The sequence below is a fragment of the Vanellus vanellus genome, assembly GCF_965231255.1.
Source record: "Vanellus vanellus genome assembly, chromosome: 1".
Taxonomy (NCBI): Eukaryota; Metazoa; Chordata; class Aves; order Charadriiformes; family Charadriidae; genus Vanellus; species Vanellus vanellus.
Window position 1 is genome coordinate 46,069,846 of NC_138905.1, and position 26,729 is coordinate 46,096,574.

Consider the following 26,729-nt stretch of genomic DNA (forward strand, 5'->3'; position numbering starts at 1 on the left):
GTACTCTAGGGTGCTTTCCCATTACTATTTATGAAAAAGAAGTAAATGAATAATATTCAAAAATGATCTTGAGGAAAAACAACGAAGAACCTCCAGGTAGAGACTTGCCAGTCCATCACTGCCTATCCATTTTATGTGAGAGAGGGCTGGTCAATGGCTTCCTGTGTGCACGTTTGGGAGTTCTCCTTTTTCTTTAAAATATGTTCTCTGCTTCAAATGCTGATGTTCATTTTCAGCATATGGGGAACATTAGCAATGCTGAAGCTGGACATAAGGCTTAACGCGTTAAATCACTTTAGAATGTTGCATCTGTTTTTTTACCCTGGTGTTAACACCTGGATCAGTTTAGCACTAACGCAGAAGTTTAGGATGTATATAGCTGTTAATTTTAAAAACATCTGGGATTTTGTGTGTGTGTGTATGCATGTATATGTGCATGTGTGAACTGCTGGATCTCTGGCATTTTTAAGTTTGATGAAAAAAATCTTACTGAATTGTGCTCAAGGTGTGTACCAACCTAGGCAAGTAAGCGATTTACTGCAGGAGGCAGGAGGATTCTTTCGAGTGGATTAGAAATCATGATTTTGCCTTTACAGCTTTTGTCTTTCTTCAGACTTCCATTTTTTGAAGAATTGTTAGCTGACTCTGATTTCCCTCCCCTCCCTCCCCCCCCCCCCTCAAACCCATCCATTTGTTGTACACTGAATAAGATATCCCGCTCTCCCAGGATCCGTGAAATGGGCAGGCATTAAAAATTGAAGAAAGCAAGTTCCCTGACTGAGTCTGCAAACCTTATCTGAGACTGCTTGAAAGTAAAAATGCCAATTGTGTTGGAACTTTGAAAAATGACTTTCCCTGGTGACCCGCTGCCTTTTAGCGAGAGCAGAGTTTAGGGCTGTGTGTGTGATGAGTGCAGTTGGAGAGTTTCTCTTGTTATGCCCATTAGCAAGATTGGACTAATCTGCGGGACGTAACCTGAAGGTAAACTGTGAGTGAAGGAGAAGACAAGGCTAATAAGGCATTTTGTAGTTTCCTTTATACCAGAGTCTTTCCTGGAGCCAGCAATTAATATTATTTTCTATCTGTGGCAAGCCCAGGTGGCTGCCAGTGCGAGAGGCTTTACAAAGGACATGTCAGCGCTACCTGCCAGGCTGCGAAGAGGGACTGCTTTCAAATTTGCCATTGAAATTGGCGACTAAGCAACAATACTGTAGCAGGGTTAACAGATGGTTAATTTAGTAATTAAAGAAAAACAGGGCCTTGCCCTTGCTAAGTGCAGCGCAGCCGTGGCGGGGGGGTACCAGGGCAGCCCCAGCCCTGGGCCTTGGGCACCTCCGTGGGGCTGAGGCCAGGCCGGGACATGGCCCCACAGGTGGGCCTGGCTCGGCAGGGCCCATGGCCGGGCAGGGCAGGGCTGTGGGGAGCTGCAGACCGGCCCTGCTGCTGCGTTGGTGGAGCAGGGGCTGACGGCCTCGGGGGGTTGATGTGGGGTCCTGGGCCAGGGACGGGGTGGGGGGAACCAGCGAAGAGGGGTCAGGGCTGTGGAGGCTTATTAGTGCCCTCAGGGTCCTGACATGAGCAATTTGGTACTATTTATTTTTATTCTTTTATTTGATTAGATACAAAGGTTGTATTTCTCTCCCCTTCACTGCGATAAACATTTCACTTCATGTTTTTCTTGCTAGTGCTGTTAGACAGCCAGGCTGGGGATGCAGATGGGCACAGCCCCGGCTGGTTATGCGCCCGTGGGCTGTTTCTGTCTGACGCGCTGTAATGGTGTCCAGCGTGTTGTCCCTGGTGTTACTGAGACCTTGTTCACTTTTGAGGGCAAAATGACACAGAGCTGCCTGACTCTGGTATCTCAGCTGCTCGTATTCCTGCATCCTCCTGCGCCGTCAAGTCTAATGTTGGCCAAGTGTGCTTTTTATTACATTTTATAATGTGAAACAGGGTAGTTGTTGAACGTTAACAAGCAGCCTATGTGAGACTTGCTTCTTTGTTGTAGGACATCTAGCTTTGCTCTTGTATTAGACTTTTCTAATATCCCAAAGCATTAGCCAGACTTTTTTTCTGTTTACTTTCAAACATTTAGCAAAAAATAACTGTATGGAAAAAACTTTTAACTTTATTTCAAATCTTGACTCATAGAGAATTAAATATTTGACCTTACTGGACCACTGACTAAGATGGAACTGGCAACTTGTGTATTTTTCATGTTGACTAACAGGTATTAGAATCTGTTACCTTTATGTGCATGAGAAATGAGGAGTATTTCAGAATTTTTTTGCTGACTTCAGTACCCAAATGTGGAGCGATCAATACTGTGCCGTCAAGGTTTCCTGTTGATTTTTTGTTGTAGGGTTTGTTTTTTTTGTTTGTTTCTTTGTTTGGGTTTTTGTTTGGATTTTTTTTTTTTTTCTTTTTTAAATTTTTAATATGAACAGGACTGAACAGGAAGGGATCAGGGTTGCATCAAGTTTGTTGCTAAGGCTGCAAATAAAATTTGACTGAATTAATGCTTACAGAACGTACAATAGATTTCTTTATGATTTGGAGAAAAGCAGTTAACTTTTGGTGGGAAATAGTCCAATATGAGTATGTGCTGCATGAAAATGATCAACTTAGGGGCTGGACTCTTTTAACAAGTGTAGCAGCATAGTGTGGGGTTGTTTTATACATGTTTACTGATAGTTGCAGTTCCATTTTTTTTTTTTTTTTTTTTAAGTGCTTGCATGGCTTCAAGTATTGGAAATGGTCACATTTGCAAAAAATATAATAAAAGCTGCCATTTCCTGGGAATGACCTGTGCACCATCTAGGCTCTTTGTAGCAGAATGCCCTGCCTCAGGGGAGGGCAGTTGTGCTGGCATATTACTGCCACTTATTTTCTTAGTATTTCCCCAAGGAAAAAACACTTTTGCAGTTTAAGGTTTTAAGTCTAAATCCTGACATCTGATAGCCATTCTTAGCATTTGGGAGTCTGTAGTCTAGCACATTAGGTTTTTCTCAGAGGAAGCACTCTTTCTAGCCTGACACCTGCTTTGTTCTTGCTGAATTCCTAGTTTTCCGATAGTGGTTCTGAGAGTGTTACTACAAACTGAAATCACAAGCAGAGGAATTGGATTTCAGGAAAGGACTACACTAAAGGACAAGATAAATAATGTGAAAACAAAGATCTTGTTTTCTTCCAATGTTCTTTTGTGACTGGACTAAAATGAGAAAAATGTGTGTGGGGTTGGGAAAACAAATACAAGCAACCTGATCCACTGCATAAGCAGAAGTCAAAATGAAAATTTTCAAGTATTCTAGAAAGCATCATCAGATCTTTAAAGGATTTAATCTGACCTCTCCATAACCTCCATATGCTTGGAGACAAAAGGACATGCCGAGAGGAAGCATGTCGGAAAGCATTACAGCAATGTGCTCCGGACAATGGAAGTGCTGAGCTGCGTGGTATTTAGAGTATTTGCGTGGAGATTCTGTGGCATAGTATATCAGCGCTTGAGCATTTTTCTTTGCAGAACAAGACAACATTCCTGAAACTAATACCATAAAAAAATGGGATTTGGATACAAGTTCCAAGGGACTTATTTTGTTGGGGGTGAGAATGCGAGGAGAGTCTCAGAGTATGAATTAGACTAGTGCATTTCAAACACAGGCCTGAGTTTCACATCGATTTTTTTTCTTCTTCATTTGAATTGAAAAATTGTTGAATCATGGGAAGGTGTTTATTGGAAAGGCAGAAAGAAAGAATAAAGAATTAGATATAAATTATCTCTCTTGTTTAATATTTTTAATAGAAGAGTCTTGAACTGGTTGAATTCTTAATTACCTTGGTAAAATAAATGCTAAATGAGTTAAGCTTAGTAGTAACAACAATAAGTCTTTAAAAGAATTGCTGAAATACAACTTTGGTTATGAAGGCAAGTAACTAATTAAATTCTAGTCATCTTTTTGCGCTAAGCAGGTCTCACACCTTCTCCCACAGCATAAATTTGAAATGCAAATGATTTGATTTGGACAAACATTATAGGGGACAGATTTTTACAATACTGAATTAGACATGGACACTGCTAATGGCTGGCACCAGTCCTTGCCAGGGTGGTTGGAAACATAAATGCTGAAAGCCGCAACATTTTTTTTTTTTTCCAATCAAGCTGACACAGACTCAAATTCATAAGCTTCTACAACCTGAAAATAGGTTTTTTCCTCACTTGTAAATATAAGACATTGGAAGAGAAGGTGTATTTTCTGTTGTAAAATATTTTGCTGTCTGCCTCCAGCAAGGTGCTAGCAGAAAAAGTTGTCAGTCAAATATGTATGAGACAGTTGTGGGAGTGCCCTGTACAGCACCACAGATTTGCATGCTCCTACTAACTTCTGTATTTATTGTTCATCCATGTCAGTAAGATTCATTCCAACATCTAAATTAAAATTTCAATATAAAAGGCCAGTTGGGGTTTTAGTTCTGAATTACTGGAGGATCCGTTGTTTCAACTACAATGTTTGTCAGTTTTTCATATTTCTTTTACATTTTAATTATAGCTCATCAAATCTTAACCGGTTACTCCTGGGTTAGACTCAGAAGAATGTCACTGAAGGGTGTTTTAATTTAATGGAAGCAGTGTAACATCTGTTTCTAATGTTTTAAAAGCTAATTTATATGGAAATTCTGCTTTATCGAGAAGTCAATAGATATGTAGCTTTCTAACACCTCCTGTAAAAATTCAAAACTTGAATTAAAGCAGCACCAAAGCAATGCCATTCTTCGTTGCGGTAGCAGTGTGATTGCATATTCACAGCCTTTCATTTGTACCCTTTTCCATCTGCTGAAATGAAGTTTTTATTTGTCTTTTGTAGTCGAGCTATCAAGACAAACCAGGACCTTCTGCCTGAGACGCCGTGGACCCATATCTTCTACAATGACTTTTGGGGGACACTGCTCACTCACAGTGGGAGCCACAAGTCATATAGACCTCTTTGCACGCTTTCATTCCGCATTAACCATGCTGTCGGAGGGATGGACCCATGGGGCTACCACCTCGTAAATGTCCTGTTACATGCTGCAGTCACAGGCCTTTTCACAAACTTCTCCAGGATCCTGTTTGGGGATGGGTACTGGACCTTGATAGCAGGCCTGCTGTTTGCATCTCATCCGATCCACACGGAAGCCGTAGCAGGGATCGTAGGGAGGGCAGACATTGGAGCCTGCCTCTTCTTTCTGCTTTCCATGATGTGTTACGTGAAGCACTGCTCTACCAGAGGTTCCTCACTGAGTACTTGGGGCTGGATCTTGGGAGCGGGGCTGTGTGCAGGATGCAGCATGCTGTGGAAGGAGCAAGGAGTGACTGTTCTGGCCATTTCAGCGGTGTATGATATCTTTGTATTTCATCGGCTGAAAATGCGTCAGATCATTCCTGCTTTATACAAGGTGAGTCTCCTTTTCTTTTCCATAAGCTATTCGTAAGGCACCGATCAGTTAAACAGGTGCTAAATGAGTTTTCAAGTACATAATAATTCTTAGTAGTTTAGTCAACTTCCCAAAATAAGCACAGATGTCTAATGCCGCAAGAACGTTCAAAGCAGTTTAGTATGGGGTTTTTACATTTTGTTTAAACAATGTGTTATTATCCATTGCTATTACTTGACGCTGGGGATGTATTTTTTTCAATTACTTTCCTTGCTTCCAGCAGCTCCCTCCTCATTCTGTTTGCTGTCGAGGACTGGATATCTGACTGCCTTTTGCAAAGAAATCATTCATGCTCTTATCCTCTTGTATCTTGCAAACTCAGCTTAGTTTGGTCAGGCGTGCAAGTTCAACAGCTGATATCATCTTCAGTTTCCCTGAGGCAAAGGCAGAGCTCTTATTGTTCTAGTTTAACAGAGATGCATAGGACCTGGGTGAGTGCCTTTGGCAAGTATTTTTTCTCCCCCTAGTAGGTATGACCCAAATGTATTATTGCCTTAATAAAGTAAGTATTTCTCATTTTTTAACTTCTTGCCCAAGAACAAGTAGGATAAGCAAACATACAAGCCCACCCAAGCCCCCTTAACTTCTCTCTCCCAAAACTGCATGTATTTTAGTGGTACCCAGAAACCGCAGCTGAAATCAAGACTAATTTACATCCGTTGCTGTACAAATGAGTAAGCTGACTATATGTAATTTTATTTTCAGCTAAATGGCTTTCTTTCAGAAAAATACTGACTTAACAAAATGAAAATGTTTCACAGGGACATGTGTTGTCCCATTTTTCAGTGAGACGTAACCAAGAAAAGCAATAAAAAAAAATAAGGCTTTGCTATTTATCTCAAACACCGTGATTTTAAAATTTTGATTTCTCACTTGAATTCAAAAGAAGTTGTAGATTTTGATAAAGAAGAGATGACTTCTGCTTGTATAGAATATGTATCTGTAGTATACAAGGAAAATAGAAGGGCTTCTTCAAGTATGTCAGTAGTCAAAGGAAGACTAAGGAAAATGTGGGCCCGCTGCTGAATGAGGGAGGTGCCTTGGTGACAGGGGATGCAGAGAAGGCAGAGTAACTGAGTGCCGCCTTTGCTTCGGTCTTTACTGCTAAGGCCGACCCTCAGGAATCCCAGACTCTGGAGGTAAGACAGAGAGCCTATCCTGTAGAATTAAACAGTGGTAAAAGCATTCATAGGGCACATACAAAATTCTGAACACCTTGTGCATGACTTCACACCAAATCTAAACTAGTATTCCTCACAGCCTCTCCTCATTGCAGCCTGCAATGACCAAGACACAGTCATGGAGCTGGGAAGTTTTTTATTACACGATACTCATTGCTCAAAACCAAAACCTTTGCAGTCATTTCTGATGAACTTTTCATGGGGAAAAGCTTTTTTTCCCCCTTTCCCCCTTTTCTGCTTCAGGGTCAGGGTAAAATGGGTCCAGAAAAGACCTGTATTTAAGTGACACAGGTCAAATCCAAGCTTCCACATCCTAACTCTTTGAACACAAGACCTCTCTTCCCAGGTGAGGAGGTTTACATTTGGACACATGGCTTGTGCATTTTTTTTCACCCTGCATCAGACTTGTCTTGGACATCCAACTAGTGTCAATGCCTCAATGTTTTTCCATCTGTAATGATAGGAATAATAATTCTGTGCTTTATAGATTACCCACCTTTATGGAGATTGGATTATAGCTGGAGGGAATTTTATGGCGAGGGACCACAGTGAAGAAAAATATGAATATTTTACTTAATTTGCCAGAAATGCGTTTCCTAATTCACTAAATTAGTAGGCTACATTTTCCTTATACATCTCTTCAGGCTGAGCGTTGCTGACCAAGTTTTCTCTCAATAGTAGGGAAACTTCTGTTTAGACATTTACAGTGATGAGCTCAGCTGGGAACTTCAGTTATAAAATATCTTCAGTAATATCTTTTTTACTTAAGTTTTACAAAAATCATTGTCAAATTATGTACGTTTTTGTAAGAACACATCGTCCTGCAGGGCTTGGGATGCCAGGAATATCTTCATTGACCTAGCCAGCTATGAGAAGTGTTTATCTTTGAATACTTGTCTGTATACTCTTTTGTATTCTAACTTTGCACGGCCTCTGCCTTTAGTATCGGAGTTTCCTTTTCCCAAGCACACCATGAGAAGTAAAGAAGTGAAATAGAAGCTTTTTGTTAGGATAATCCCTATAAATTCAAAATAAATAAAGACAGGTGTCTCAAAAAGGAACAAATGTAGCACCTTAAAAGCAAATTAAAGCAAATGCTTTGGTCTTCAGGAGTACTTAACACTGTATAATAAAAACATTTTAGGGCAATAGAAACATTGCATTTTTCCTAAAAAAAAGATACTGAAAGTAATTATTTTAGCGCATTGCCTTCTTTTCAGTCGGTATTGTCTGAAGCACTTTCTCACCGTGTTTATATCTTCTTTGGTCTTTGAGTTTTACCCTTTCACATAAAATACTGTTTAGAGAATGTTCAGGTTAGTGAGACTGTCTCTGGCCTGCTCCATCCAAAGACTGGAAGTTGTTTTCGGAGGATGCTATTTAGTTGATATCGATGGATAATTTGAGAGTGTCCCATGCACTTAGGGTTGAGAAATTTGGGGTTTGATTGTAGCATGTCTGACCAATGTTTGATAAGTCCTGACCACTTAGGCAAGTTAGATGTTTCAAATAATTTCAAGATGATTGTACTGTAAGATTGGCATTTTAAAGTGATAACATGGCTCTTTTGAAATCATTAGTAAGAACAGAGCTAAGTGTTCTTACTAAAAGCTTTGGGTTTAGTTTGATTCTATGTGTTTATACATACAATGATAAAGACAAGTGGGTTTTTTTTGCCTTTTTTTTCCCCCTAAGTTTTGTATTTTAAATAATCAAAGTAACCCCCCCAAAGTATGTACCCAAGAGATTAATTTTTGTGTTATTCAGAATTAAAACACAGACTCAAACAAAAATGAAGAAAGCTTTCAACTCTGCATCTGTTTGGGATTATTTGGCTTGCTGCTGCTTTGGCCTTAAATAAAATTTATCTCTAGTAAGAACTGATTCTTTCTTCTAGAAAGAACAAATTCTTTCTTCCTAGAACAAACTGTAAAATCTCCTTAAGCAAACAAAATCAACTTTTGGATTAAGGATTTTCTTTCTTTCTTTTTTTTTTTTTTTAATGTTGTTGCCTACCTTTTGCTTGAAAAGACATTCCTGCATTTCAAATTGCACAAGGCCAAGGTAGCCATCTACAGATGAGTCCTCCTGTGTTATCCAGCTAGCTTGAGCATTTGAAAAACTGGAGTATGGTTTAAACCAAAACAAAAACCCCTCCCACCAAACAAAACTCCATCTCATCAGAGGATTCTTTATTAGAATGTCTGGGCAATTAGAATGAATTGCATGGATTTACCTGTTCTGGAATTTGTGCTTTGTATTTTCCCAGTGTAAAGGCTGGGGGAGGGCAACAGGGCGGAGAAGGCAGGGGGGAAGACATCAAAAAGGGCAGTCCAGGAAAAAATTATGGTCTTTTGTAGTGCATCAGAGGGGACAAGAGTAGAATGGAACCAAGGAAGAAAGGAAAATAATTTTAACAGATGGTTAGCTTATTTCTGAACTAAATGAGTAAGCAGTAACAATATTAAATTGAATGCAGAATAAACAGCGTGACACTCAAGCTTTGTAATGAAATGGTAGAAAGTGGGTACCCTTTTCAATCTACATAAACTTAAACTAAACCCTGTCCAGCTGAGCTGGCATAACTGTTTCCTAAGCTGTGCTGCAAACTGTAACTAAGAGGAAATGCAGGTAAAAAATAACCCTTAAAAAAAGTTCCCCCGAATATCCCAGACATATCTCTACGATTATTTTAAACCTGAATCAATTCAGTTATATTGAGTCTTCATCGCTGCCGTACAGACAGCTGTACTGGCAAACGCCGAGAGGAAAGCTGAGGCGAGGGGGCAGAAACAAAGAGTGGGGAGCGAGGGATTTGGGGGAGTGGGTGGTTAAAGGACCTGAGCTGCCTGGTTGCCAGACTATGGGTTTCGGCTTCTATAAGCCTTTTCAGAATGTACCACTCAGGAAACTGAGACACGGTTAATTATGTTTAAAGAATAGTAAAACCACTGACCTTCTTCAGGATGGTCAGTGAAGGATGAGCTGGTAAAAGCAGCTTTAAAAATGCTCCAGCAGATAGTAGGAGATGGCATTGGGGTGACAAGGCTGGTTTTTTCCATTTTGTTCTTATCTTTGGGCTGAGTATCCAATAAATACGAAATGGTGGCTACTACACAAGACCAGTAGCTGTTTACTGGACTCACACCTATTATCGTGTGAGTCCTGATTTCTCACATCAAGTACATGACAGCATCCCAGTGTGATCTGAGTAGACTGGCAAGGCTTCCGAACAAGGCAGCTGCAGAGCAGAACCACCAGCAGAGCGGATGAATATTACCCCTTATTTAGAAGCTATTCTTAATGCACTTTAAAAATGTATATCGTAGGTACTTATTAAACTATCCAGCTCTATCCCCTGTCATCTGTGTATTGGCTATTCAGTAGAACTTGGCTGCTGATTTTTTTCCTTTTGCCAAGTCTTGTATTCCTGTCTGTCTGTGATGTTCTCACTCGGGCTGGCGAAGTTGTCAGTCTGGACCCTGTTTCATTTGGTTAGCTCTATTTTATTCTGTCTGACTGGCTTTTGAAGCGCACGCTGACAAGAATGTATTCTCTGTCTTTAAGTCAACAGATTTTGATGGAAGTGTATTTATTGAGGTCGTAGATGAGTTGTCTCAAATGAGAACAATTAAAAAAAAAAAAAAGAAGTGGTATTCTGCTGGAGCCAAGCATTCATTATGGAAGAAAGTTAGGCTTTTGTTTGATTTTTCAGCATTTTAGACCTTGAGTCATTTCCAGTGTAAGTTGCGTAGCAGGTATGCAGATTGATTGAGTTGTCATGTATCATATGTATCAGAGGATGGTACCTGTCAACAGCTAAGCTTGCACACGTTAAACCACCAGAAGTGCAGGGGGGGAAGCGGGAAACCTGACTACTGGAGAGAGCTGTGATCAAGTTCGTAATTATAGAAAATATGCAAATTCAGAGGCCTAATTCTTTTGTACTTGCAATCTCCAGCTTGAGAGCAGAACTATTAATCAACATTGCAGTACACAGTCTTCTGTCCAATTAGTAGTACAAAGCTAATATAAAGCCTACTGTGCTGCCCTTTTCCCTCTTTTTTCTTTTTTTCTTTTTTCTTTTTTCTTTTTTTTTATTTTTCTTTTTTCTGCTTTTCTTTTTTCTGCTTTTCTTTTTTCTGCTTTTCTTTTTTCTGCTTTTCTTTTTTCTGCTTTTCTTTTTTCTGCTTTTCTTTTTTCGCTTTTCTTTTTTCGCTTTTCTTTTTTCGCTTTTCTTTTTTCGCTTTTCTTTTTTCGCTTTTCTTTTTTCGCTTTTCTTTTTTCGCTTTTCTTTTTTCGCTTTTCTTTTTTCGCTTTTCTTTTTTCGCTTTTCTTTTTTCGCTTTTCTTTTTTCGCTTTTCTTTTTTCGCTTTTCTTTTTTCGCTTTTCTTTTTTCGCTTTTCTTTTTTCGCTTTTCTTTTTTCGCTTTTCTTTTTTCGCTTTTCTTTTTTCGCTTTTCTTTTTTCGCTTTTCTTTTTTCGCTTTTCTTTTTTCGCTTTTCTTTTTTCGCTTTTCTTTTTTCGCTTTTCTTTTTTCGCTTTTCTTTTTTCGCTTTTCTTTTTCCGCTTTTCGTTTTTTTTTTTTTTTTTTCCTTTTTTTTTTTAAGTGGGAATGGAGTTGGACAACATTAGTAGTTAAAAAGATAGGGCAAATGCATTTAAACCTCATTTTTAATATAATGGTTATGATAAAAATATTTATTGCTCTGTGGTTTATGTGTACAAACTGCCTTACAGAAATAACTAAACCAGATGTATGTTCCACTAATGTTTCACTGCTACAGCATGGTAACATTTTACCAGATCAACATATTGTTAGTACAGGGGGTTTGTTATACTGAAATAAGGAAAATTCTCTTTTTCCATCACTTATTTGATTAAAAACCCACCCCCCCCAGGAGGCCTGTTTCACATGTGGAATTAGTTATTGGTATCTATAACTTAACGTGAACCACAAATTGGATTGCAGAATGCATTATCTAACCTTCTGTGCTATTATAACAGTATTGGTTTTGTAAAAAGCAATTTTCTTGGAGGCCTATATTTTATTTAAGGTAATGATGTAAACCTGAGGCCTCCGTGGATGACATGGTCAACCACCAAACCAAGTTTTATAAAACATGCTTTCTTTTCTGGTCTTGGAACAGCCTTAGTTGTGGGTGATACGTGTGATTCCTGCTCAAAGTAGGACTTGCTGGGTATTAGATAAAGCTACTGATTTTTGAGAACACTCTAAACTTGAAATAAGCCACTTTATGCATTCTTTACCCTTTGAAGTTGCTACTTTTAGAACTATCACGCTTTGAAAAGCAATTTCAAAATAAAATGCTGTTCTTGATTTAAATTTGCAGTTTTGTCCTTCTTTTCTGAGGAGCTCTAAAGCCTTAGCAGTGTGGCTATCGGTCTTGTTGGTTTTTCACCTCTTCTCCGTCTACAAGTTATGCCATTTTGCAGCAGTGTTTTATCGCTATTTAAAATCTAGCTTGATGGTTTATTTTCTGCTTACTTTCTACAATCTAAGGAATTCTGTTATGCTTGAACTTACCCACAGGCCTGGGTATTTTGGCAGATCTGATCGGTAAGCTATTATTTTGTAAGTTATTTCTCTGAAACACTTGCGTGGGTATGGTCCAGCCTTGGTCCCGTGGCTTTGAAATGCAGTGTTTAGACTGCTAGGGCAGCAGCCGCTCTCTCGCAGGACAAGGCTTCGTCCTTGGAGTCAGATATTCAGTAAACATACTTTTCCTTGTGACTACTTTTGTCCCAGTTAAAAATAATAAATAACTTATAGCTTGAAAACATGACCTGACCTCTCTCAGGTTCATTTTGTCTAACAAGAGCTGCATATTCAAGTGCGCTAAGCTGTTAAATGCTGCATTTGTGCGCATTGAAACCTTTCACGTTTCAAGAGCTGAGGAAAAGATTGGGTGCTCCATTGCCAGCTGGGGCCCAGTTTCTTCCCTAGCTGTGATCTCTCATTCTGCGGTGGTCAGCTGAGGGTTATTTTTTCTGGCAGCTTTAAGCCTGTAGAAGTTGTGGAAATGCTGAGACGAATGTGACTGCACATACATTGCTCATATTTGCGGATGAGCCAGCCTGGTGCTTTTCTCTTTGCCCTGCTGGATGGCAGCAGCATGAGGCCCGTATAGTCTTCACCATCGCTCCCCCTCCCCCCAGCAGATATTTCCTAGACAAAAGCAGCTTTTTGCAATTTACTTCTTTCTTGACAATCTCGAGTAGCTAATACTGCTGTTTCCTCTAGTTCCCACAGCTCCTTGCTGTTTTTCTTTTTGATCCTGAAATAAGAAAAGCAAGATCGGCCTCCACTATCTCTCTTCTCAGGGATATTGATCTCCTGCAGGTCCCTGTGATGTCAGTGGAGTGGTACTGAATTGGACATCAATATGTATAAGTAGCTGTTGTTTCCTGAAAATATTTTCATGGGGTGATTTAAACCACTGAAACAGATCACATATGACAGAAATACAGCATCCTAAGGCAAATTTAGCAAATGTTGTATTTTTCTTTTTTAAAATGAGGAATCGTGATACCTTGCTGAAGTCACTGGCTTAAAATGGATTATATTTAATATTAAATCTGTAATGTCTTTATTGGAATTGCTACTAAAATCTGTGTTACTTTTGTCTACCCACTTGAAGTCTACAATAATATTTTTGGATACTCTATTTGAGAATTCCTTGCTGGAAAGATGGAAAAAGGAAAGGCTTCTTTAATAAACAAGTAAGTGAATAAAAAAAAGAGAAGCCTTTTTCATATTTGCAGAGACTGTGAAGGCATGAAGAATCTTCAGTTTAACAGAGAGGTTAGTTTGCTAGCGAAAGGTTGTCACTGTCTTCAGTCTTGGATAAGATTTGTACTGCATGGTAGCATGCAAAGTATGCTGAGTCCTTCCATTCTTCCCCCTGGCTTAAAAGGGATCTCTTTTGAGGCACAGGGTGAAAAAGCTTCCTGGGGATTTGCACAGTTGGTGTTAGCACTTACTTTTCATGCTGAGGTTACATGCCAATTGCTAGTATCAAGACCAGTGTGACTTTTTCATGGTGCTGTTTAATTACAAGGTATTGGTGCACTTGCTACTTTGCAGTTTATAAAACCAGTGCAAATAATATCGATCTGACAATGGTACTCTCCTAGCTTTTAATGTTTTCAAAATATTTAATGAATCAAGTGAAAGCACCAAACTTACCATAGTGTGTAACGACTGTGTTTCAGAACATCAAGAATATTTGCAGGTGGTGTTTTTTCTTCATCTTAGTGATTACTTTAGCTCCCTAATTGAAGAAACTTTATTAAATGGGATTTTTCTAACAGCTGGCAATTTTCTTGTTAAATATGTCAGTATTAAAGAATAGTTAATTTTTTTTTTTTGGTAGGGAAGGTCAATGTATTAAGTATTTTATGCTGAGATAAGGAGACTTTGGTACCTGTGAACTTTGAGGGATAAGAAATATATGCAGCTTTGGCCCATCTTCAGTTTTCTGTTTGTTCATGAGCTGGAAAATTATGTCCCTTTCCCCCTCTAGCTTTGTTTCTCCCATGAGTCAGTTATCTGGGTACTGGCCACAAAATGGGAAAAGCAACGTATAGTGCTAAAGCCAAGTGGTGTCTTAATGAGTTAAACATCTCCTGGTGTAATTCCTTTCATGTAGATTTCCTTCAGGAGTTACGACTTTCTGCTTAAACATATTTTGGTGTCTTGGTTAAAATGCATGCATTCATAATCGTATTCATCAAGTATGTATCCCTTGTGTTCGTTAAATGCCAGACAGAAAGTTTATACTTGCCCCTTGCATATAAATGTTCAACCATGAGTACTTTACATTAGCCTACTAATGTCATGGTTAGGCACCTCAATGTCCTGATTTGATGAAGTGCTGAGTGCTTTTAGTTCCTGGTGAGCTTTACTGAATGGACCCATCGCACTTGGTCGATCACAGCTAAACAGCAAGCTAGACTGTCTGCTCCCAGCAGTCAGGGCACGCTCTAATAGTGTCAGAAGAGAAAAACCTTTAAGTATGTCCCCAGTCAGAATCAAATAGATCAAGGAGCAGGTGCAGCTTCTGGTGCTCTCAATTCTGACTCCCAACAATGCATTACGGCGCCTTCGGGAAAGATACCGCTGCTGAGAGTATGTGAAGATCAGGCTCCTGATTTTTTGAGCAACTTAACTGTAGTCACCTAAATTTCAGAAGTGTAATGCTCAGAAAGCATTGCCTGAGTCTGTTTGATAGAGCTGTATTCTTAAAAGACACTTGTCTTCCTAGAGTCCTACCTGAGAGAGAGCCATTCCTGGTACACGAGCATAAGCTCTGATTCCAGACCTGGTAGAACATGTTTTGAAGGAGCAGGAACATATGCAAACCCTGAGCCACAAGGGAGACTTTTCTCTTGGTATTAGGTTTAATTTTGAATTTCCTGGCTTATGCTCATTTTTATTTAAGTTGTAATGATTTAATGATTATGTACACGCTTTTTCCAAGCTGAGTGATTCTAAACATTAACCTATGTAGGCAGTTACAATATTAAAAAGAGGGAAAATATAAGTGTATGAGATTTACAGTGGAAACAGCCAGTTGTGATAGAAGGCAGCAAACATTTTCTGGCATATATACTGGAGGAACTGAACAATATTTGGTACATATGCCTGTATTTCTTTTTCCAGCTGCAATGTAGATTAGGTATGGGGAGGAAAAGAACACAGGCTTGCAATCCTGTAGCTGACTTTATGGGTCAGTTGTTTGGAGGTAAATGTCTAGCCTCACTAACCTTGAACGTCTCTTAGAAAAGAGAGGAATCCCTTGATGCTGCAGATAGTCCACATTGGGAGATGGGGGAAACAAAATATTTTTAGTTCCTAAGTTTCTAGGAAACTAATTGAAAATGCACATGAGGAAATGATGTTAAAATTATCCAGAAGCTTTTGGGGGAAAGGGGGGGAGGATTTGTGTATTTCATGCTCTTAAATGCCAGGTAGAACATATGTACCTTTTTATGATCAGAATGGTAAGATTTTCAGACACATACACGGCTTAATTCTGAGGCTGTAGATTTGATTGGGTTGTGCAAAAGTCAGAGCTTCTGTGACATTTAATCACCAAAATCTTGTTTTTCTCCTTGACAATAAAATATGGAAATAAATTCCCATAGCAACGAAGTCTTTAAAGTGAGTGTAGGGGCATATTGAGTTAATAAAGGCAATGAGGGAGCAAGGGAAAAGAGAGGGTAGAATTGTATTGAGTCTCTGTAAATTCTTTCTCTCCCAGAAAACAGGACTTTGGGGGTTATGGATAAATTTTTTGCATGTTTTAGTCTGCATGTTTCAAAAGTATCCTGGGCGGCTTGTACTGCTGTAGAGCAAAATGAAGCTTGCATCAACAGCAGTGTTTATTTAGTAGGGATTGTGAGATTACAGATTATTTTTAAAACATACATTTATTGTAGTTCTATCTCTTACGTTGAGTCTTTTCTCCTTAAAAGACACTATCAGAAGTGGCAAAACACTGCAACAAAATAGCTCTTGTGAGTTTTAAAATAGAGGCAACACCAATGTTTTTTGTTAGTTCTTGCTCCTTTGGACTACTTTGTGTATAATATTTTTGGCTTCTTGTAATTTGAAATCTGTGTAAAGTCATCATTAGCAATTTTGTACAGTGTTTTTTTTTTTCTTTTTTTTTTTTTTTGCTGTTTAAAGCATTATATATTTTTACCTCTTCTGACCTGAGCTGTTAACAAAGAACTTGACTTTTTATGGGTAATTCTGGCTGAGAATACGGATTAAAAAGTACCTGGTTCCATGATTATGCAATCCTGTTTATTTACAGAGAAAATCCCAACTATAACTTCTTCCAGAACAAAAGGTATCAAACTATGTATTTTTATCCCAGTTCTAAATCCCTTTCAGGTAGCATTGCAGAGCTCCCTTTTGTATCTTACTCAGGGGGAGGTAACCTGCATAATGTTTATATTTACCTGTCCATGCATCTTTTTCTTCCGGTAGTGACATCTTTCACAGAATCACAGAATGGAATCACAGAATGGTCAGGGTTGGAAGGGACCTCTGGAGATCACCTAGTCCATCCCCCCTGCCAGAGCAGGGTCACCTACAGCAGGTTGCACAGGACGGTGTCCAGGCAGGTTTTGAACGTCTCCAGAGTGGGAGACTCCACCACCTCTCTGGGCAGCCTGTTCCAGTGCTCTGCCACCCTCAAAGTAAAGAAGTTCCTCCTCATGTTTAGATGGAACTTCCTATGTTCACGTTTGTGCCTGTTACCTCTTGTTCTATCACTGGGCAGCACTGGAAAAAGACTGTTCCCATCTACCTGGCACCCTCCCTTTAAGTATTTATAAGTATTCATAAGATCCCCTCTCAGTCTTCTTTTCTCTAGACTAAAAAGACCCAAGTGCCTCAGCCTTTCCTCGTAAGAAAGATGTTCTAATCCCCTAATCGTCTTTGTAGCCCTTTGCTGCACCCTCTCCAGCAGTTCCCTGTCCTTCTTGAACCAGGGATTTCCTTGGAAGAGAAAATCAATTGATTAATTCAATCAACTTCTGTAAAAGATCTTAGTGGTAAGAAACTCTCATCTTAATGTCTTAATGGTAAAATGTGGAAGTATCCAAGCTAGCTAACTCAAGGCACCTTGGTACAGACTGCAAAAATGGGTCCAAGGCAAGGTAAGTAGATGGGTTCCTTGGCTGCCTGGTACTAGATTGGTATTAGTGCACCAAGTTTGAGGTTGGCCAGGTAGATACGTATGCACTGGTCATGATTTGACCTGAGTATTCCTGAGCCCTCTTTTTATCAGGATGCACTGTAGTCAAAATAACTTTACACTGTCATTGTCTTAGGCATTCCAAAATCAGAAGGAAGTGTTAATAATCAAGAGGTAAACATTAACTTTGAAGAGTTTTCATTTGCTTTCTGTTCTGCAAATCTATAGAGTAAATCTTTTCAGGATAATCCTGAAGTTTGAAAAGGGAGAAAAAATTTCTTGCATGATGAAAATTGTGCTTCTTAGTTGATTTTAGGGTAATATAAACCAAAATTGAGCTGGCTGCAGTTGTGGCAGGTTACTTGATCTCTAAACTGTTCCAGTTTTTACCTGCAGTTACACTTTAGGTATTTTACATAACCCAAATTAAAAAAAAAAAAAAAAAACCAAACACAAACCAACCAAAAATGCACAATTCATCTATGTTCATATTTGAATTATTGTTTTGGTAGCTCTGTGTTGATGTATTTTGAAGATGTGTAGTTTCTAAATGCAACTTTAAAAAACACACTTCTTTTAAATCCATCAATTTTTAGTCTAGAAAATTGTTTTTGCTCCATCGTAGACCATCATATATATGATACTATAATAGCTCTAGACCCTTGCAAATAACCATTTCTACCTTGGCACTGCCCTGCTCATGATATGTAGTGCTGTCAGCAATCTGTGCACAGTAGCAAAAAGGTTGATGTGTCCTTGTGCTCTCAGGTTGGTCTCCATGGCTCTGCAGTACCCAGATGGCTCCTCTGTGCTCTGATAATCTGATAATAAACCCTGCCATTGTCAGGTGAAATAATGAAGATATGGGTGTCAGTGTAGCTTCTTCACTAATATCTGCCTTGTTCATATTTGTGACTGCAAATCTACATCCAGTAAGGAAGTGAGGTATTCATGTAATAACTACAAGGTATAGATCTCTCTTTCAGTTATAGCCTGGTTTCCTACTAGAAATAAATTCAGTCTGAAATTAACCTTATTCTGAAACAGCAGTGATTTAGTAGGTTTATTAATGAAAACAATGTTCTTTGACATAGTCCTTAATGCTCAGTGTTTTTAGATTCAAGTGTAAACCAATCCTAATATTTTTTTTTTTAATCTCTGTATTCCAGTGAAAGAATTTCAATGCCTACTTAAGCCCAACTCTTTGGACTAGCTGCCTAAAGTGTAAGGAAGAAAGGGAGAAATGAGTAATGAAAGATTCATTGAAAGGCTGAATGTACGATATGGAAGCCAAAATTTGGGAATCTATTCAGGCTAACCATTCCTATGTTAATCAACAGAGCTGTTCTTATCAGCTGGAAGGTGCAGCACCTGTCCTCTATCCGTATTATAGGCAGTGTTTGCATGTTTTCTTATAAGTTTTGGCAGACTAATGAAGAGTGAAATTTTATAAAATCTTATTCTGATATGTGACCTTGCATTCTGTGGCACTTAGTGGTTAGCAACCAACATACTGCCTCACTGGGTAATAAATTCATGTTTTAAAACAGTTGTTTTACTTGTAGTGTAGCAGACAGCTTCAAACCCTCAGGGGGAGCTTTTTAAGTCTGTCTGTCTCTCAGATGGTCTGCTTGGCTATTTCATCCTCTGGGCTTGGTTACAGTGTTTTGATTAAATGTTACATTACTGTGATACACAAACCATTTCAAGTATTCTGATTTGTTTTAAAGAAAGGCATTTAAAAAAAAACCCAACAACCCACAATGCAACATATATGTCCAAAAGCTCACTGCAGACTTTACCTTTTTGTGTGTCCCAAAGCCATGCTGCTTGGCATCAACAGACTTCTGCCAAGCTTGCTAACATGAAGAGGTGCAGCGAAAAAGCTCAGAAATTTTCTCACTAAAAATTCTAGAACTGCTTTTTAAAATAATGTATATTTGCATCGTTTCATAACATAGCTTAAGTTTTTGTTGAATCCTTCCAGAAAACTCAGTTTTCTGTGCATTAAAGCAATAAGTCAGTTGTTTTTCATTCTTTTTTTTCCTGTTGGTAATGTTGGTGGCTGTGGAAATTCAAGTACATCGTGTTTTCTATACATGTTTCTTTGTTAATCTATTTTGCTGTTAACTGCTACAGACAATTGTGAATTACATGCAGAAATATAGACTCCTTGTGAAAGCTTAATTAAATGTAAATGTCCAGTTAACATAGGAAAACTTCAGCAGTTCTGCACTTGAATATTATATCCTTATTCTATCTGCTGTCCTTAAGAGTGAAGCCCACATGTTTTTAATATGAGACTGTAGTCTTTTTCTGGTTGTGGTGTCCTGTGAAGATCTTACTGAACCCAGGAGCAGGGCTTCATGTTCAAAAGTTGTTCTTTTTCTTTTTTTTTTTTCTTAAGGTGTTTGATGATGTAATAGAAGCTGCCCTTATGATATGCCTAAGCCATCATAGGTACAACTCTACTTGTGTGTAGAAAATAGTGGTATTCTTCCTGGCTGTGAAAATAGTTTGAAAAGTACTTCTGGTGTCACTAATAATAAACGTTTTTTTGAATGAACAAACATGTTTGCAAGATCCTGCAAGTTCTTAGTCAAGATTTGCTTGACAAATTTTGCTTTGGTTGCTATTTGACCATGTTCTCTTGGTATGTAGGCCATGAATGACTGGGCCTGAAGAAGGAGTATCTAGAGGTACTCCCCCCAAAATGGGAGGCTGTTTAAACAAGATCTGAACTGTCAAAACATTGGCTTTCCGTTTTCTGACAAGATAATGCACGGTTTTCAAAGTCCATCTGCAACAAGATTCTCTTAATATTTTTCAAGATATTGGAGAATTAGCAGAAAAGGGAAAGATGACTGTGTTTTGGGTAGCTTTTCCCTATCAGGCAGAGAGAAAATCTTTCATTTGGTGGAAACTATTGTCTCCTTTGGATAGTAAAAAATTTCGATGGTGGGTAATACAGGTAAATATATCCTAAACGTTTACCCACAGCTACTTCAGACAGGAAATGTTAATGTAGCCATGGCTGCCACTCACGTCTGGTTAGTCAAGTTCCACATTAAGCGTACTGTCTGGGACACCACTGGACACTCATGGACTTTCCAAGGACTTTCCAAGTTAACAGCAGCAATGGACTTTAAAGGATTATTGTTCTACTAGAAGATTTCTCTGATATCCAAGTGTGGGATTATTGTATGTATGCCTTAATCTGGAAGTTTAAATTTGTTTTTTAAGGTTTATCCCCCTCTCTAAAAAGCTGTAAGTTTTTTCAAAGAATGCAAAAAAAAATTAGTTGGATGAAGATCACATTGAAATGCTTGATGCAAAGTCAAAATTCCTATTGCTGAATCATAGTTAATCTGTTTTAGGCTATTTGAACTGCCTGTCAGGGACATCCAGAGTTGATATGTTGCAGAAAAGAATACAAGGTTGTCATGGGGCTGCTTATATATGAGAGAAAGTTGTGGGTAAGTGACTGAAAGTACCAGGATCATGAGACATGATTTTGTACCCAAGTGGCATTTTCTCATGAAGTTAACAAACACTTTTAATAACGAACAACATTACTTCCATAAAAGGGAAATAACAGAATACATGGACAGATAAATCTTTCAGAAGAAACCCAAGGGCAGTGAAAACCAGAATGATTTAATGGTTTCCAAAGAGAGTGAAGTGAAAGAGCCTGTTAGCAACAGAGAAAGGGAAGATCTTCACTAGACACCATAAAGAGGGGATTAAAAAACCTCCCAAACCCTCCCATCTACCCCCCAAAAAAAACCCCTATGCAAATCCAGGATGCAAACTTTGTCACTAAAATAATTTTCTAAGAATAACAGCCCAGTTTAAGCAGCTGGAAAACAAGGAAGAACATACATGAATTTAATCCTATTTTTTTGTTTAGAAGCATTGTAAAGTAAAACAAGATGATGAAGAGAATGGAATGTAATAAGAAAAATATGAATTCATAATGTAGTTGAATCTTAAGTTCATAGTTTAAATTACAGCTCGGGCTTTAATGTTTTAGTTTCCCACTCAGTAGAAGTCACAGTACACAGAGAGGAATGTGTGTGCATTTGTATTTTGACATGCATTCATTTAGTAGGTAGATCATACACTGTGCTAGTATCATAGAATCATAGAATCGTCTAGGTTGGAAGAGACCTTTAAGATCATCGAGTCCAACCATCAACCTAACACTGCCAAAACCAGCACTAAACCATGTCCCTAAGCACCACATCTACGGGTCTTTTAAATACCCTCCAGGGATGGCGATTCCACGACTTCCCCGGGTAGTCTGTTCCAATGTTTGATAACCCTTTTGGTGAAGAAATTTTTCCTAATATCCATCCTAAACCTCCTATGGCATAACTTGAGGCCGTCTCCTCTTGTCCTATCACTTGTTACTTGGAAGAAGAGCCCAACTCTCTACAACCTCCTTTCAGACAGTTGTAGAGAGTGATAAGGTCTCCCCTTAGCCTCCTTTTCTCCAGACTAAACAACCCCAGTCTCCTCAGCTGCTCCTCATAAGACTTGTGCTCCATACCCTCTCCAGCTTTCTTGCCCTTCTCTGGACTTGCGTCAGAATCTCAATGTCTTAGCACTGCATGGGGTTGTTGTGACCCAAGTGCAGGACCCAGCAGTTGGCCTTGTTGAACCTCATACCATTGTCCTCAGGCCATTGATCCAGCCTGTCCAGATCCCTCTGTAGAGCCATCCTATCCTCCCGCCTAACTTGGTGTCTTCTGCAAACTTACTGAGGGTGCACTTGATCCCCTTGTCCAGGTCGTTGATAAAGATATTAAAGAGAACTGGCCCCAATACAGAGCCACTTGTGACTGGCTGCCAACTGGATTTAACTCCATTTACCACAACTCTTTGGGCCCATCCAGTCAACGAGCAGCCAGTTTCTCCAGGAGAATGCTGTGGGAAACAGTGTCAAAGGCTTTACTGAAATCCAGGTAAACAACGTCCACAGCCTTTCCCTCATCCACAAAGTGGTTCATCTTGTCATTGAAGTAGATCAGGTTTGTCAAGCAGGACCCGCCTTTCATGAGCCCATGCTGACTGGGGCTGATCACCTGTTTGTCCTGCATGTGCCGCATGATGGCACACAGAATGATCTCTTCCATAACCTTCCCTGGCACTGAGGTCAGACTGACAGGCCTGTAGTTCCCTGGATCCTCCTTCCGGCCCTTTTTGTGGCTGGGCATTACATTTGCTAACCTCCAGTCAACTGGGACCTCCCCAGTTAGCCAGGACTGCTGATAAATGATGGGAAGTGGCTTGATGAGCACCTCCACCAGCTCCCTCAGTACCTTCGGGCAGATCCCATCCAGCCCCATAGACTTGTGTATGTCTAAGTGCTGTAGCATGTCCCTCACCATTTCCCCTTGGATTATGCGGGCTTCATTCTGCTCCTGTCTACTAGCTCAGGCGGCTGGGTACTCAGGGAACAACTGGTCCTACTACTAAAGACTGAGGCAAAGAAGGCATTAAGTACTTCAACCTTTTCCTCATCCTTTGTCACTGTGTTTCCACCCCTGTCTACTAAAGGATGGATATTCTCCTTAGTCCTCCTTTTATTGCTAATGTATTTATAGAAACTATTTTTACTGTCCTTAGAAGCCAGACTAAGTTCTAGTTAGGCTTTGGCCCTTCTAATTTTCTCCCTGCATAACCCTGCAGTATTTTTGTAGTCCTCATGAGTGGCCTGCCCCTTCTTCCAAAGGCCATAAATTCTCCTTTTTTCCCTGAGTTGCAACCATAGCTCTCTGTTCAGCCAGGCTGGTCTTTTTACCTGATGGCTCATTTTTCTGCACATGGGGATGGCCTGCTCCCACGCCTTTAAGACTTCTTTCTTGAAGAACGTGCAGCCTTCCAGGATTCCATTGTCATTCAGGACTGCCTCCCAAGGGACTCTGTCAACCAGGCTCCTGAAAAGGTCAAAGTCTGCACACCAGAAGTCCAAGGTGGCAGTTCTATTGATACCCCTCCTTGCTTCTCCAAGAATCAAAAACTCTATAATTTCATGATCGCTATGCTCAAGATGGCTTCCAACCATCACACCCCGACAAGTCCTTCTCTGTTTACAAAAAACAGCTCCAGCAGGGCACCTTCCCTAGTCGGCTCCCTCAGCAAGTTATCCTCAACACAGTCCGGGAACCTCCTAGACTGTTCTCTCTCCACTGTATTGCATTCCCAGCAGATATTTGGTAAGTTGAAACTCCCCACAAGGATAAGGGCTAGCAATCTTGAGACTTCTCCCAGCTTTTTATAGAGTATTTCGTCTGCATCTTCATCCTGGTTGGATGGTCTGTAACAGACTCCCACCATGATATCTGCCTTGTTGGCCTTCCCCCTGATTCTTACCCACAAACACTCAACCCCGTCATCACCATCATTATGTTCTAGACATTCATAACACTCCCTAACACACAGGGCCACCCCACCATCTCTCCTGCCTTGCCTATCCCTTCTGAAAAGTTTATAGCCATCCATCGAAGCACTCCAGTAGTGTGAGTCATCCCACCATGTTTCCATGATGATGACTACACCATAGTTTTCCTGTTGCACAATGGCTTCCAGCTGCTTCTGTTTGTTGCCCGTGCTGCATGCGTTAGTGTAGGAGCATTTCAGTTGGACTATTGGTCCCACCACCTTTTAGCTGGGAGAAGCCCTAGTTCCTACCTGACCATTCCCAGGCATGGCTGTAGTTTCTAACCCATGAGTGACCCTCACATCTCTGCTGCTGCATGAATCTCCATCCCCTACCTTCGCTGAGCTGGCGGATGAGGGACCTCACTAGCATATCGCCCTGCAAAGATAGTAGTAAACTTCTGAAGGGATGGCAGTTCATCTTACCTAGAAATTCTAAATTTTTAAATGTAAAAGATCCAATTAAAAAAATACACATTCTTTCCAGTAGTTTCAAAATTTGTTGTCTGAATTTTGAATGCTGCACTTCTATTATATTTCTTATCCATTTCAATTTTGCTTTAAAAATAATTCACATTGATTCTGTTAGGACTTACCACGTGGATGGAAACCTGGGTAGCTGATAGACAAATCAGAGGGATAAATGACTTTGTCACAAATAACTGGGATGTTAGAGGCTTATATTTGGGTCTGTATTATTCTATGTCTTCATAGATATTTTATAAGAGTGGCTTAAAATGCACTAAGGAAATTTGTAGAGGATTTTGAAATTAAAAGATTCAAGTATACCATAAGTGAAAGGAGATAACACAAATGACAGCTCTCAAGCTAACAGAAGTAATCCTTTGAGGTCATTTCAAACATTTCCAGATGACAAAGAAATACCTACTTTATATGAGTTGTCCTTTTATTATAACAGAGGATCTGAAAAGTGTGCCTTTTTTGGTTTTGGAGTACTAAACTCAACCCCTGTGCCTCTTTGCACCTTGCCCATCTGTTGCGACTTTTATGTTGCCAAGTGTTTCTTTAATAGCTGCTCTGTTGTGCTCAAGTATACATTTGGAACTGGAAGGAGGGCCCTAAACTTAATGATGTGAAATTTCAAAGTAGCTTTAAGAGATGAGACTGAATTTGCTTGTAAGAAACGATAATCTAAAACTAATGATCACATATGTTCACTCAAGTAAAAGAAATAACTACCATACCTGAAGTTGGGATACAGCTTTGCCCTTCCTATGTTCCACTTACCATTTCCAACTATTGCTAACTTACACTGTTAACTATTATTTCAGAAGAGTGCCATTGGGATTGAATTAGAGAGGGTTAAGAGTCGTGCAATTTATGAAGACACACGTAAACATTTAGGAACTACTACCAAAAATGGATTAGAAGTGTGGAAATGAAAATTTGTTTGAAAAAATGCTAGTTAATGCAGTGGATTTGTTTGAAAAAAGGCTAGCTGTGTAAAGAAATTTTGGGTGGTGGTGTTACAAGACTCAAACCAGATGTTAGGAGAGGAATAATCTGAAAATGCTAATTGTGAAAGTGTGTTCTACCGTATCTTCTTAAAAATGATAAGGATCAGTGAATTCAACCTGAATGCCTGTGTGCTGTGGTAGGAGAGAAACCATCATTAAAATAGATTCTGTGGGCTATGTTGTTCTGCCGTAATGCAAGAATGAAGTTATTCCTTCCTGTGTAACTTTCAGCATTTGAAAGCCAAAACTTTTTCAGAATGTTCTCTCATGAGATAATTATGGGTAAAAATAATTAGAAACCAGACAAGAGCAGCAGAAAATCAGGGGCTAGATGCTTTGATTTTTTTTTTTTTTTTTTTTTTTAGTAAGGGAAGCCAGAAAAGAATATGCAAGTTCATCATAAAGATGACTGAGACTTGACTGTTAATTTATAAATAATTGAATAATAAAAATACAGTGCTTGAATGGACTTTCTTTCATGTCCTCTAGCAAAGAATGAGCCTCTTTTATACCAGATTGTGGGAATATTCCTTCAAGTTAAAGATGGAAGCCTATTATATGGTATGAACAGAGCCAGACTGGAAAAGTTTATATCAGGAGAAAAAAGGTAGATAAATTGTGGAAGTGGAATGTGTTATTAATTCACAGTGAATTGTCTGATGTCTAGATCTTGCCTTTACCTCCATGCTTTGTCAGAAGAAACACATCCTATAAAAATATAAATCTGACTAAGAGAGAGGAGAAAATACAAGTTGGCTGTATACACTCATTGGCAAGACAGGTGAGTCCAGACTCTGCCATAACCTCACAACAGATCAGGCCAAGACCTGAACAAGATGTTTCTTCAATTAGTTTCTGTGAAATAGCCCTGTGCTTTAGAAGAACAATGTCATAGATACCAAATCTAGACACAATTCATTCATACATATGAAGACAGTAGATTTGCCTATTTGCTTTCTTTGCTTTCTTTTGGCAAAAAGAAAAACAGTTGCTCTCATATGAGCTCTGTAGTGTCCCAAGGACACAACTGTTTATTGTTGTTTTAATGTGATCAATGATAATCTAAAGGTGAGAATTTCAAAGTCTTATCTAAATATATAATCTTTAGTATTACAGCAAGAAAATGAAGTAGTGAAAAATTGCTGAACCTGAAACACCTGCTAATTGTCCATGCATCTCTATCAACCATATTGAAGAGGTACTTTGCCAGTGAGATTGTGGTATGCATGTCTCTCTAGGGCTGGTAGAAATTTTTATTATGAAGAAGGATTTTAAAATGCATTTGACCAATCTTACTTTTTGTTGTAAACTATTGTTTAGATAAGTGTTAAACAGCACCTCATTACAAAGCACGATGTTTGAGTGACAGCAGGTCTTTTGAGTTCATGGGGTAAGCTCAAGAGCTTTTAGCATATTTTAACATTT

At 39.2% G+C, this 26,729-nt stretch overlaps 1 protein-coding gene across 1 annotated transcript in view; it reads left to right on the forward strand.

The window, feature by feature from the left end:
• Positions 1-26,729, forward strand: part of TMTC2 (transmembrane O-mannosyltransferase targeting cadherins 2) — a 258,797-nt gene that overhangs the window by 96,344 nt on the left and 135,724 nt on the right. Inside the window, exon 2 of the mRNA XM_082492526.1 lies at positions 4,860-5,430. Within this exon, the coding sequence (XP_082348652.1) occupies positions 4,860-5,430 (571 nt within the window). The remainder of the gene's footprint in view (positions 1-4,859; positions 5,431-26,729) is intronic.